Source organism: Ruditapes philippinarum, unplaced genomic scaffold, assembly GCF_026571515.1.
Source record: "Ruditapes philippinarum isolate M1 unplaced genomic scaffold, ASM2657151v2 ctg3692_1_1_1_1, whole genome shotgun sequence".
NCBI classification, from domain to species: Eukaryota; Metazoa; Mollusca; class Bivalvia; order Venerida; family Veneridae; genus Ruditapes; species Ruditapes philippinarum.
In genome coordinates, this window is record NW_026865572.1 from 142,914 (window position 1) to 158,182 (window position 15,269).

At 32.7% G+C, this 15,269-nt stretch overlaps 1 protein-coding gene across 1 annotated transcript; it reads left to right on the plus strand.

The window, feature by feature from the left end:
- Window positions 1–68: 68 nt before the first annotated feature.
- LOC132729606 (uncharacterized) lies at window positions 69–8,214 on the plus strand. The gene is made up of 5 exons (XM_060715388.1): window positions 69–192; window positions 1,591–1,716; window positions 3,045–3,156; window positions 4,421–4,623; window positions 6,381–8,214. Exons 1-5 carry the CDS (start codon window positions 69–71, stop codon window positions 6,620–6,622), a joined length of 807 nt encoding a protein of 268 aa, XP_060571371.1. The 3' UTR covers window positions 6,623–8,214.
- The last annotated feature ends 7,055 nt before the right edge of the window (window positions 8,215–15,269 follow it).

Consider the following 15,269-nt stretch of genomic DNA (forward strand, 5'->3'; position numbering starts at 1 on the left):
TTTAACAAGTATACAGTATTTTGATACCTATTTTGATTGTCACAGCGTTCAATTTGATGAACGTATTCATGAATCACCTCAATTGCCCAAATGGTGGCGGGAAAACATCACATAAGAGTATACAAAGAACTGGGCCTAAGAAATCAAAGAAAGGCAAGAAGAATAAAAGAAAAACAAGAAATAAATCAAAAGGTTAGATCATTTCTTTTGGGTTTGTATGTAACAACATGTTATTTTGTTAACTGTACAGTCAATTATAGATATGTATTTTCATTGTTATAGAAATAACAAATTTAATACCATTTTGTTTGGTTCAGTTTAAGGAACTCCACAGAGGTTCAAAAGCCTAAAATCATAACATTTGAATTGCTTTAACTGGGACAGATACCAAAGATAATAAAGAGATATACTCTGACATGAATTGAAAATCGTATTTTGTGCTTTTTATAGCGTGAAAAGCTTTTTTGTGCCATTTTTAGCTCGACTATTCGATAAGAATAAGTAGAGCTATTGTAGTCACCCGAGCGTCGGTGTCGTCGTCGGCGTCTGCGTAACCACTTATGTTAAAGTTTTTGTAATAGTTCAAATATTTTCAAAGTCCATTGACATATGGCTTTGAAACTTTGCACACTTGTTCACCATCATGACTCCAACCTGTAGACAGGAGGAGGTAACTGTATCAAGCATTTTGACAGAATTATGCCCCTTTTTCGGCTTAGAATTTACGTTAAAGTTTTTGTAATAGTTCAAATATTTTCAAAGTCCATTGACATATGGCTTTGAAACTTTGCACACTTGTTCACCATCATTACCCAAACCTGTAAACAGGAGGAGGTAACTGTATCAAGCATTTTGACAGAATTAAGCCCCTTTTTCGACTTAGAATTTACGTTAAACTTTTTGTAATAGTTCAAATATTTTCAAAGTCCATTGACATATGGCTTTGAAACTTTGCACACTTGTTCACCATCATTACCCCAACCTGTAAAGAGGAGGAGGTAATTGTATCAAGCATTTATTTTACTATCAAGCACTTAGAATAGTCGAGCGTTGCTGTCCTACCGACAGCTCTTGTTCACAATTAGCATTATTCTGGAAAAAACGGAGTGAGCAAATGATCTGACATTTTGCTCTAGACCTACATCACATGGGACATTAATCTCGAAAATTTAATTTCAGTAGAGGTTATGTTAAAAACTCTCAGTGGAGTCCCTCTTAAATCAAGAGGTACATCTTTCATTGAGTAACTCTTCTAGTTAAGAAAATACGTAAAATGTTATTCTTTCTGCTAAACAATGAAACTTCATACATACACATTATGTTTGACACATATGAATGTTTAATCTATGCTTGTTATCATAGAAAAATGAAATTATTTCATGTGATTTAATCATGGATTAATTATCATTAGGGAATTTGTCATATCTTGTTGTCACTATATGCGAAATTTTTGAAATCAATAAAAAATAATGTTCATATGCAATGATATGCTATTTGATCAACTGTTACAGATTCCTATTCGTTTTTTTTATAACAAAGAAACAAATGCATGTTAAGTAATTATCTTAAAACTATGTTATATTTTATCAGGTTTCCAGTATCCACTCCGTGTGAAATTTCTCCAACTGAAAGACCCCGTCTGCTTCAATATGTATGACCAAGCGTTGGAGAGAGCCCCGGGAATGTACTCTTTTTATAGTGATTTAGAAGAAACAGGTAATACATTTATATATCTTTTATCAATTACCTAGCAACAAGTCACTGTCTGAACCTCGTACTAGTATGCCAAAAATTCTACATGGAACCCGGGTGAAAAATATTCGGCGAAAGTATGTTGGAAAAACGTCATAATACTGATAATGAGCATAATAATATGCAAAAACTAAAGTTGTTGAATTAACATAAGGGAATGTTTCCCATATATTAGGACACAAACCACTCTTGGTGGTGAGCTAGCTTTTCACCGACAGGGTTTGTGTGCCGTGGGATGTCGAGTGTTGCCAATGATTTTCCACGAGGTTTTCGGAGGGAAAAGTAATATAACGACGTTGTTAGAACGTCATAATGAGCATAATGAGCATTACAATATGCAAAAACAATAGGTGGTTAATTAACATATAGGAAAATGTTCCATGTTAAAGGGCATAAACCACTCTCGGTGGTGAGCTATCTGTTTCGGTGGTAAACTAGCTTTTCACAAGGTTTGTGTGTCTAAATTAAAATGTTATCATATCTAGATTTATTCCCAACGAACAAATTTATCTGGGTTGCAGATGAGATATCAATTTCCAAAACATGAACTAAGATACAACGAGCCTTACCTCGGACTCCAAATTCAACACCTCTATTGCTTTAGAAAAATTGCTAAACACTAAATGACGCGATGTTAAATAGTCAATTGGTCAGCCTGCCAGATATGACAATATCATGGTCTTTTTTTTGCAACAAGTCGCACTCTAGTTAACCACATTTATAGCATTCCAGGCGTCAGTGACAACAACATAGTGGATATAAGAATAAAAAACATCCCCTAAAATTAGTTATCATCAGCCTTGAACAATTTCTCTGTAGAAAAGGGTGGACTGGGAGTTGTCAGATGTTTCCACCAAAATACCCTTCAGGAGGGCAAATACTCTTTACTCAACATAGAAAGCCTCTTGTTTAAGTTTCTCATCCAAAAAGAGATAATAAACAGATAAATTTCAATCATCAAGAATGATGTTCCCTATTTACGATCAAGCTCCTTGCTAAAAAGACTCATAAAAGACGTGTCAGGACCTTACAAACACCCCTACACATAACATCACCACCATCACTCCCCGACTACACCCCCCCCACAAAAATGTATATTTTATTACTAACTTTGTGGGGATTTAATGATTATGTACATTACATGTTTTTAATAATTACAGGGATAGTAAAAAGTGACTTAGACACCTGAATTTTGCCGAAACATGTAATATCATTGATTTATATGAAAAGTAGAAATGATAGTGGATATTTTAATTCATTGTATGAACATATACATTGTACGTTTTATTCAGGTTTGAAGGTAGACGTGAAGCTAGAAAAGGCAATGCTTGGAAAGTGGACTAAACAAGGACGAGTTAAAGAAATACATCTCACAGTTGGTGATATCCATGAAAAAATAACAAGGTTAAAAATGAGAATAATTGAATCTTTTACAATAAGTAAGAGCGTTTGGCATAGATTGCTACAAAGCGTCTGAAAAATATTTCCTATTTTACTTTTTTTTATTTACCCTTTGTACTTTTTCGGTCACAAGTCACATTCTTCTAAAGCATGTAGCCATCGTGAACCTTCATATGAGTAAATGTTAATATTGTCACAAAATCTCACTTCTGTTTACTTTTTGCTCATGTGCGCTAAAACAGTTAAGATGTTCAAATTTATATATTTCAAATATGGTCGAACTTGCCTAACTGTCCAATTTCAATTGTCTACTTTCAAATTCCAATTCTAAACAAACGTTCGTATCTGTCATATTTTATATGAACATATTTATGAACATGCATATTGCTTTCAAACTTCAAATATAAGTATAATCGAATATTCACAATTTTCAAAAACATGGTCGAATATGTATCACTTTCAAATTTCATAAATGATCGAACATGCATAAAGCTTTTAAATATCAAATATAGATATGGTCGAATATACATAACTTTAAAATTTCATTTAGTCGAATATGCATAAATGTAAGTATATTTGGATATGTGTAACTTTCAAATTTCACATATGGTCAAACATGCATATTGCTTATATATTTCAGATATCGACATTGTCGAATATGCATAAGTTTTAAATTTTACTTAGTCCGTTATGCTTTAAAAGCCGTGATAAAAATAGGTATATTCGGATAATTATATAGTAGGCTCGAATGATCACTGTCATAGTGATCATTGGTTTGATTTATTACAATTATGCTCCTAATTTGTGCATCTTTCACAGCTACAGTAAATTTAACAATGTAATTAAAGGCCCATTATGCCTCAGAAATGCTACCAATTCTATTTCTAAAAAAAAACTTTTAATTTTTAGTATCCTGTTAAAGTTTACAAAGTAATACTAATTTGCAATATTTTTCAACTATAGCTCTTATGGCAATCGGTATAATTATAGTGAAAGTCAAAATACTACTTTGTTTACTGTTTTCTACCTTTTTTGTTACATTACTTACCGGTCAGTGCTTCCATCTTCAGTTTTTAAACATTTTACATGCTTTCAAACACTTTTAAAAGCTTGAAAGCTTTTTTGACATTTCTAAAGAATTAAAAATGCATGATTGTATTGATTTCTGAGGTATAATGAGCCTTTTAAAATGATCTTACAAATACATTAACACAATCACCAGTTTAAAAATATATTTGCAATAAAAGGTCACTTTGTTTAATTGCAGCGACTCCTTAAAAAATGCGAGCCTTTCTACGGATTCCGGTGCACCTTGGAATATATCATTGATATATAGAAATAAAACACACGAGTTGAAAGTTGAACTTGAAGGGTTTACTTTGGTGATTACTAATACAGAAAAAGACTATTTAGATATTCTAGTCAAGGGGACAATGTTACCAACTGGACAATCAGGCACTGGCATAATAGGTGAGCGTTTTATAGAAAAATTGTCAGTTTTTATAATACAATTCTCAACTATTTTATTCCAAAATTTGAGTGTTAAATGTCTGACCAGGTCAATTTGTGTCTTTTTCTTTACTTAGTTTTTCTGTAAATATCGCACGGCAGCTTTTCTGTAAATATCGCACGGCAGCGTGTGACATTGTCAGTTGTTTATTTTGAACAGCTCTCGGGTGACTTTTGATTCTTTTCTGTGATGATGTGAGGAATGTGTTAGACATGATAATAATGTGTTTTGCATCAATCAAAGGTCAAGGTTATAAAAAGATTTTTTTCATTAAGGTGGTCGTGTCCTTTCAACAACTATGTCATTCCTAGATGAATTTTATAATAATTTTGCATAAATGTGTTGGACATGACGAAGCATCTCGAGCGCAATAATTAGTACTCCGGCAAAGAAATATTTGAATGTCAAAAGTCTCAATATGGTTATACTTAAATGATGATGTTTTATGCTTAATTATTGTTGTTTATGCACTGATTTTAAAGAATTATGCGTTAATGTGTTGCACAATGAAACAAAGTGCTGAATGTCAAAGGTAAAGGTCACACTTAGGCTTGAAAGCATTTTCCTTTTGAAATTGCAGTAGTGATCACATCCTGACAATAATGCTAATATTACTTTAAAAATTACCTGGCATTTATATATATGAGCCGCGTCATGACAAAACCAACATAATGCGTTTGCGACCAACATGGATCCAGACCAGCCTGCGCGTCCACGCGGTCTGATCAGGATCCATGCTGTTCGCTATCAGTTTCTCTACTTGTTATAGGGTTTGTAAGTGAACGGCATGGATCCTGATCAGACTGCCGGATGCGCAGGCTGGTCTGGATTCACGCTGGTTTCAAATGCACTATGTTGGTTTTGTCATGGCGTTGGTCAAATGTGTCGATCCTGATGGTGACATATATCGCATGAAATAATCTAGTTTCTAACTTTTATGTCAATGTCTTACTTTTCCGTCAAAAGTCATGATATGATTTTCTCACTGAAGTGCACAGATTGTCCTTACTAGTCAACAATTTTATCATACCTAGATGGGTGCAAAATTTCTTCTGATTGTCTTATACTATACTATAATGCTGGCATTTGTTGTTGTTTTTAGGCATATTTCTGTTCGCATTTACAGCTTTTGTTTTCTACAGTAACATACAAATGTAGTTTCAGTGTAGTTTTAATTTTTCATACAACTGTATTTTATATCATTTGTTGGGTAATTAGTGAAAACATGAAACACTGTATCATTACTTTTGTATACATTGTGTAATATATTTTAAAGGAGCTCAACTGAGGTCCGAAAACCTAAGAATATAACATTTAAAATTAGTATATACATGTAGATCAACAGGTGCACTTCAAGTCAAGTAAAATAATAAAATAATAATTAAAGGAACTCAGCTGTGCTACAAAAGTCTGAAACATAAACTTTTCATTTCTAACATAGATCAGTTTTTGGACTCAAATCAGGACTTAAATTATTTTAGTCCTGTCAAAATAAAAAAATAATAATAAAAAGTCAAAAATGCCTCTGGTCCCTTTAAGAAAATCAATCAGGATTCTCAGCCCGTGAAGATGCGTTGAAAAGGTTTTTATTTTTCGGTCATTTTGAACAATAAAAATGTTTATGTTTACGGTACAAAAATCCCAAAATTTTATTTCTAGTCCATTCAAATCAAAAACATTTCAGCCCTTTAAAAGATTTTATCTTAAACTTTGCTAGGTCAAGTGTTTGGGAAAAAGTTTAAAGTTGTCAGGACGATAACAAAACCAGCTAAGAAGAACAGAAAAGGAAAACAGACACCACAAAAAGAAATGGTCATCCTGAAAGTAGACAAGACAAAAATGAAAATATTGAAGAAGACCGTTCAACATTTTACTGCTGATGACACAGAGAAATGTTTCCCATTAAACAAGTATGAAGCTAAACTGGTTGACATCAAACGTGCCCAACATACCATATAATCTGGAGAAAGTTATGAAACGTATTTAGAATAGTTTTGTTTTTCAGTATGCTTTATATATATACCATAAACCATTATATCTCAGGAGAGGAAAAAATAACGATGTCATAGTTTTGCTTAACAGTAGAAGACCTTATTGACGAATAAAACTACAAAATACATAAGAATTGAAAACTTAGGTAATAACTTTTAAATATGAATATACAGCACAGCACAAAATAATCAAATGTAATTAAATTATCTACAAATAACTGGAAACAAGCTTACAAGAAAAAATTGTCACAATAACAGGTTTTTCAAGACAGTTAACATAAACATAGCCGAAACAAATGCCACATTTTATCTAAAAAAAGACATCAAAGTCGGCACATAATTTAGAGAATGTGACCATTCAATAACTGCAAACGGACAACACATTTGACAGAATAATAGAAATACCGACTCAATTCAGAGACATACTTGAAAGCAATAAAAGAGAAAAAATTATAGCAATAAGAAAAGACATACTTCATAGCAATAAAGGAGACAAACTTTATAGCAATAACAAATAAAGCAGAGACAATGTCGAAAATATAATTAAGTGCTTCATTCGTCAAAAACATTGTACAATACCAGTAATTATAGCACGGCATAAACAACTTATGCCGGGATACATTTTATGATATCAGAAAAAATATAGCACCACGCAAATAACTACTACATATAATATAGCTTGCCAGAATAAGTGTTTATATAACCAGTAAATATAGAACCACACAAACAACTACTACAATATAGCTTGTCAGAATAAATGTTTATATAACCAGTAAATATAGCACAACACAAACAACTACTGCAATATAGCTTGTCAGAATAAGTGTTTATATAACCAGTAAATATAGCACAACACAAACAACTACTACAATATAGCTCGCCAGAGAAAATGTTTATATTACCAGTAAACATAGCCCCACACAAACAACTACTACAATTTAGCTTGCCAGAATAAATGTTTATATAACCAGTAAATATAGCACCACACAGAAAAATACTGCAATATAGCTTGTCAGAGAAAATGTTTATATAACCAGTAAATATAACACCACACAAACAACAACTACAATATAGCTTGCCAGATTAAATGTTTATATAATCAGTAAATAAAGCACCGCACAAACAACTAATACAATATAGCTTGCCAGAATAAATGTTTATATAACCAGTTAATATAGCACAACACAAACAACTACTACAATATAGCTTGCCAGAATAAATGATTATATAACCAGTAAACATAGCTTCACACACACACAACTAATACAATAGCTTGCCAGAATTAATAATTTTAATACCAGTACCAAATAGCACCTCAAATACTGCAGTACCATAGTTCAGACCATTACATATAAATAAAAGCGCAATATAGCTTATCACAATAAATATTACAATACCACTGCACCAGTAAATATTTGCAGACGTTGTTTTCTTTTGAAAATATTAGAACTTCATCTTGTAGTTTCCATACTATATGATATATAAAAATAAAGCATAATAATCTGATAAGAAAATATATATGTATATATGTTGTAAAAAATAAATATTATTCTTGCATTATGTATATTGTGTTTTTAATTCAAATCAAATACAAAATTCTATATATAGAAATAAGTATGCTTTCATGGGAATTTCGTATTTAATTTACAGAATACCGGGGACCGCTCCTGGACAATGCCCGCCAATTTAATTGAAAGATTTTTCATACCCATGGCCACTCTCCTCAAATTGTTTTTCCACCGCGGAAAATCAGATTATTTTGTCGCCATAGCAATTCTGTGTTTACATTGATAAAGAAGAACGTCTTTCAAGTTTCAAATGGGCCATGGTGTCACTATATTTTCCACCTGACTATAAAGGTTCTAACTGATGAGGAACAAATGACGAATAAAATACAGATATAAGTTAAAATCAAGTCAGCTGGTACAAGTTATCAAAGTATCCTGTGTCTGAAATTATTCACAAAGTCCAAAGCTCATAATTAAAGTAGGCCATTAGGTCATAATAAATGTCATCTGTTATCAATTTCAATGATTTCATATTATCAAAAGGTTCAAATTTCAAAGTTTAGCTCCAAATAGAGATACATATTAAAAATCTCTGTCAACTGATATCGAAGTTCAATTCTACGTCTGAAACTTTGTATGTGTCATGGTTGATAACTATCCACTTTTTAGGGAAGATCATGTGTAAGCGGCCGGAAAACTCATTTGGTAGAACATTATACTGAGGATCCCAGGTTCGAGTTCCGGTCAGGCTGCACATTTTTATCACCCTGTGACATTTGGCTCAGGACTGCATTTAGCTAGGAGCTCACATTGCTCTGAACCCCTGAGAAACGCGAGGACAAATATAGCTGTAAAGTATGGCATGGTATAGAATTGTTTACTGTTTAATGGAGAAAATGTGTAAGCGGATGGATAGCCCGGATCGGTTTCCGTTGCTTAAGCCGGTGCTAGGGGGCGTGGACGGTAACATGCACTATATATTACCGTTACTAATAATACACTAAGTCCGTATATTACATGAACAGCTCAAACAAACCGAGCCTGCAACATTTTCAACTTTGTCTTTTTTGTGCGTCCTTTAGGGATTCTGTTTCTCTCTCTTAAACTAAAGTAATATTTAATTATAGAATAAAATTATGTTGCAAATAAATGCATACCCATATATGGATTTTATTGATCGACTCTGTTACGTCTAATTTCGTTATTGTGCACGATATATTTTATAATAAATGTTTGTAACTAGCAAAAACAGTGGTGACAGAGACCTCCAATTATGATCCTGCAGACATGCGTTAAGTTTCAAGTAAAGAGCCTCAAATGAATAGTAGTTCTGAAGATTTATTTTACAAGTAAATTTTACAAACACATTTCTTAGTTCATTAAGGACCTTAATTCAGCCCAAACCCATGTTTACAAAAAGTTACGTATATAGACTTCCAGTTATGATCAATATTCAGTTTAATACATTGAGTATTTATGAAAATTGATGTTGCACCAAGAAACTCTCAAAGGAACATAATTCAGTCAAATAAGTGTGAGAAATTACTATCGGTTACTTGTTTATAAGAAAGAAGCTGGATATAAAACTAAAACCGAAGTGTAACGCTGACGTTGACTGACGCCGACGCTCGGGTGTCTAGGATAGCCCAGCTGAAATCTTATTTCATTTTGGCTCGATAACAACCGCTTACGTTTATGTATCTTCTAGTACAGAAACAAAATAAAAATTAAAAAAAATATGTGTATAACGGATTCATATCAACAGAAGAGAGAAAATAAACATCGTCGTCGGGACTTAAAATTAAGTACGTCTTAAGAAAGTCGGTAGGATCTTCTCAAATTTTAATATCCAATAACAAGTAAATATAAAAGACGAACAGCATTATTTCATTGTCATCCCAAACAACACAGGTAAATCTTCGATAGAACCACATTAATCGTCTCCAAAACAGTAGTCAGGCCGTCAATCTCAAACGTAAGCGTATTCCTGGAGATATTTGGTAAAATGTCATACAGAAGCTGTATGCACATATTAATTTTTCTTACAATAAAATATTTCGATCCGTTTACTTAACCTTCGTAGATTTGCACAATTCATGTATTATTTTTACATTTCTGCGTTACTGGATTATTGTTAAAATCGCAGATTAAATTGTAGGTGAGTATATACATGACGAGTGCATAACCATGTAAAACTACACCCACAAGAACTAAATATCTAGTACAGGCTAGAGAAAACGGACAGTACATGCCGATGGACTATAACATGCACATTTTGTGTTCCCAGGGCAAAAAAAATATCGAAAAGATTGCTCTTCGGATATGACAATGAAACAGTTATATCATAGGCCATGAATGTGGAAATCCGGGTACGCAATTCCATCTGTAACAAACCAATTCATTATTATCCTGACAAGACCAAGGCTAATCGTTTCTTGATATAATTCTGGTGCCAGAAATTTATAGCGACAACTCATTGATGCTTTACAAAATACTTTCAAACATTACTGAAGATAAAAATGTAAAAATGACACATATCCCCCCTTACCTTTTAGGGGCAGTCAGGATAAGTAACTGTAACTTTAGTAGTCACAGGAAACCTGCTTATGTAATGGTATGTGTTTATGAATAGAATACAAGAACAATACAATAACGCAGAGGGAAATTGTAAAATGGTGAATAAAGGGTTTTTCTTTGGGAGCCGTTTTGACATTCAATGTCTTCCATACCCAAAATAAAATAGAGTCATCTACTGCACAGGACAAATGCTTCTATGAATTTTGAAAGTAAAGGATTCATGCCTTGTCAAGTCAATAGTCTGAAACCGTTTTGAAATAAAAGGTCAATTAGACCTTGAACTTTGACCCCGTGACCCAAAAAGTCAATAGGAGTCATCTAATGGCCAATACAAATGCATCTGTGAAGGTGGGATGTTGGGTTATTTGTCATAAGCCATTTCGACATACAAGGTCAATGTGACCTTGAAATTTAAAACCTTGACCCTTAAAATCAACACGAGTCATATACCCAGAAAAACTCAACTCAACTTTATTTAAGTAAATATAGGCCTCCTGCCAAAAATGCACATCAGTATAAATATAATATTATATACATGTATTGAATGTAGTTGCATAACATGCACATGAGATTAGAATAAAATAAGTCAAGAGTTCGTTCTTTTCGACAAGTGAAATACAAACACAGATAATTTAATAATTGTTTCTTCATTTTGTGAGTTCATCTGTCGATAAAAATCATTAATTGTTCTTCCATTTGAATACCAATTATAGAGATGACTACTTCAAATGTCATTATACCTAGAGCATTGAAAAAAGGCATGACATTCACAATTAATTACAGATACATTATTTTAGTTAAAACAAACTATTTCATGAAGTGTTATATTTTGTCTTTCCATTTCAATAGTTAATTTATGATAGGAACATCGAAACCTTGCAAGAGCAACCATATATTTTCTTGGAATATCACAGTAAAGATAACGTTCAGGGTTTAATTGACTCTTTAAAAATATAATGGTATCAACGGGACGCATTATTTATATCATTATGCCATTTTGTTCAAAACAATCTTTCAGTCATTGGCGAAAAGCTAAAATAAATATGTTTATATTTTCAATATCTTGTGCAATCCAAACATATCCAAAATCATAAGTATATGGTAGTGATTTTACTTTAGATGCCCATCAATTTCGACCGATCTCATCTAGGGACTTTAACTTTTTGTCACATTGTCTCGTATGGAACGCCATAGCTGCCTCATGTTGTTACATTTTGTTTTTTCCCTAAAAGCGTCTTATTATGTATAATAGAAGTGTTGGCTTGCCAACGTTTTATGAGAACCTGTCTTAACGAAGTCTTATTTAGTCAAATGTTCATTTTATCTTTTCAAAACGTAGTGCTGACTTGTCTAAACACTGTCTTATTATTTCAAAACGTCATGTTATCATGTGCAAATCCAGTGTTAACATGCCAAATTGAAGTTTTAATATGTCTAACATGCACGCCATCTTTTCGTATAAAGATTTCAATATGTCTGAACAAAGACTTGTTTAAATGTGGTGTTGAATTGTCTTGAAATTGTCTTATCATGTGAAACAGTAGTTTTATCTTGTCGGAAGTTGGTGTCATCTTTCCCAAATGTGATCGTGGTATGTTATGACACTGTTGTATTATGTTATACTGTCGTTTTGTCTTGTCCAAATGTGGTATTGACTTGTCTAAACACCGTCACATTTTGTCAGACTGCCATGTCATTGTGATCAAATTCGGTGGTATTTTGCTAACAGAATGTCTTTTATGTCATAATAGCATGCTGTCTTGTCCAACTGTGGTGGTAATTTGTCTAGAAATTGTCTTATTATGTGAAACAGTAGTGTTCTCTGGTCGGAACTTGGTGTTAACTTGTCAAACTTATGTCTTATGTGGTGTTATTCTGTCTTATTGTGCCTAAACATCATGCTTTCTTGTCTAAAACTGTTGTTGTCCTGTCTAAAAATATACTTATTATGTGAAATACTAATGTTGACTTGCCAATATATTTTGTTTGTTTGTGTAAACGTTATCACTGCCTTATTTTCTCAGATCGCCATGCTATTTTATCCAAACCTTATGTTAACAGGCCTAAACATCATCTTATTATGTCAAATAATGGTGGTATCTTTACAAATTATGGCTATGAACTGTAAAAACGCTATTTTAATTTGTCAAACTGCCATGCTATTATGTCCAACTGCAGATTCAACTTGTCTATATTCATCTTATTATGTCAAATAGTCTTATCATCTTGTCAAAACGTGGTGATGACTTGTCTAAAATTACTATATTTTTGTCAAAGAGTCATTTTTTTCCTTTTCAAATGTGGTGTTTACTTGTTGAAACACAGTATCATTATGTAATACAGTGGCGTTGACTTGCCAGTTATGACGTTAACATGTTTAAATACCGTCTCATTATATCAGATAATCGTGTTATCCTGTCCAGATTTGACGTTGTCAAAATTTAGTATCACGTAATCAAAGCCCGCGCGGAGTGTGAAATTATAGTGCAAATAAAAATAACTGAACAGTTTAGCAAAATCAGACAGGGCTTTCACAAGACAGAACTAAATTTGAACAAATTTACACAATTATTAGACATAATAAGACTGTTTCTGTGTTTTACAAGAAAACATCAAATTTCAACAATATAATACTTCTATTTTACATTAAAAGAACGAGTTTGGACAAGTCATTACCACATTTCGAGAAGATACCGCGATTTTTTGACTTTATAAGACTGAGTTTTAACCAGTCAAAACCGCTTTTTGACAAAATAGCATACACTTTATCATAATAAGGCATGATTAATCCCAGTCAACACCCCATTTAGGCAAGATAATTCGAGTATGTGATATAAAAAGACAATTCAGTAGTGTATGTGGCAAATTTATACAGTTGTTTGACACAAGAAGACACTGTTAAGGCATTTAAACACCGTATTTTGACAAATAACATGACAGTTTGATAAAATAAAGCTTTGCTTTTACAATTCAACACCAAATTTTGACAGAGAACACTACTGTTTCAAATGATCAGACAGTCTTTTGACAAAACAGCTCCACAATTTGACCAAATAGCGCGACTAGTTGACATAATATAACATATTTCAGACAAGCCAAAACGACATGTTTGACATTATAACACTACTGGTTGAAATAATTAAACAATGTTAAGACAAGTCAACATCACATTTTGAAGAGATAAGTCTACTGTTACGCATAATAAGGCAATGTTTAGACAAGTCGACAAATTACAATGGCATTACAACGCTTATATTTTACATAATAAGACGCTCTTTGGGCAAGATAAAAAGAAAAGTAATAACATGAGGCAGCTATGGCGTTCCATACATATGAATCACTAATGCTTGTTTAAGTTGTTTCGACATAATACATGGATCGTTTCTATTATTAATGAGCTTTTGTCGATTTTGAGACTGGTAGAGGTCTACTGATAAAGCTTATTCTTACAATAATGTTTAAATTTTTCCTTTAAGTTTTTATAAATTTTTAAATCAGATGCAAGGTCTGATGTTCGAAACAGTCTTAAGAATGAGTATTTCTGTCATAAAAGCATTTAACAACGTCCATCCCCATGATCCCACCATGGCGGTTACGATGTGCCTGATGAAATAGAAGTCAACATAATTATAACGTCCAGCATTATAATATAATGACTGAATAGTTTCAATAGCTCGGTAAATAACAACTTTTACAAGACTTGTAAGGGATCATTTCGAGGGATCACTTTGTTTCCAGTTTTTTATACTTCACAACAGCAGGTGTCAAGACATAGTGCCGTGTGGCAGCTGTACTTAACTTCAGTGTTGTTATATTTTTCTGGTACTTCGGGATCATTGATGCCAGCACTATTAAGTGTTGAGAATTGAGTACCGCTCAAGCCAGTGGTAGGGGGCGTGAGGGATGTTGCACTTATTCATTATCTCTCATGTACAGACTCAAACAAATCGAGTCTGCAAATTTCATGTAATTTTGTTGTGATTAATGCTTTCGAAGATCACTTTGTGTCCAGATTTTTTGTAATAAGTTGGTCATTCTCTAAAAGTAGAACTTTTATTTGCTCACGGAAATGGTCACCATGGTGGCCCCGCCATTTTTACATTTTTAGTTCCGATAATGTATTATTTACAACATTTGTATTACGATTATTATCAATAAAACCATAAAATTTTAAATAACAATGCAATGGAAAATATACTGATTCAGTTCGATCAAGTACTAGTACACTGAAGTTAGATATATTTTCAAACAACTCTGATGAGGCTATCATATAGTCGACAACAGAAGCTCTGTTCTTAGAAACGCACGTAAAATTTCCCTCTTAATCCCCATTAATTCTTCCATTTCTAAAACGTACACAGCACATTTGAACTAGTGACTTCCCAAAATTATTGCCCGTAGAACGTCTTTATTATTTCAAAACAGTTCAAAATATCTGCTTTCATACTAAAATTCCACAAAAACAAAATCTGCGTTAACATGTGGAATAAATCTAAATAATCTTTAGTTCTAGAATTTAGATCATTAGGA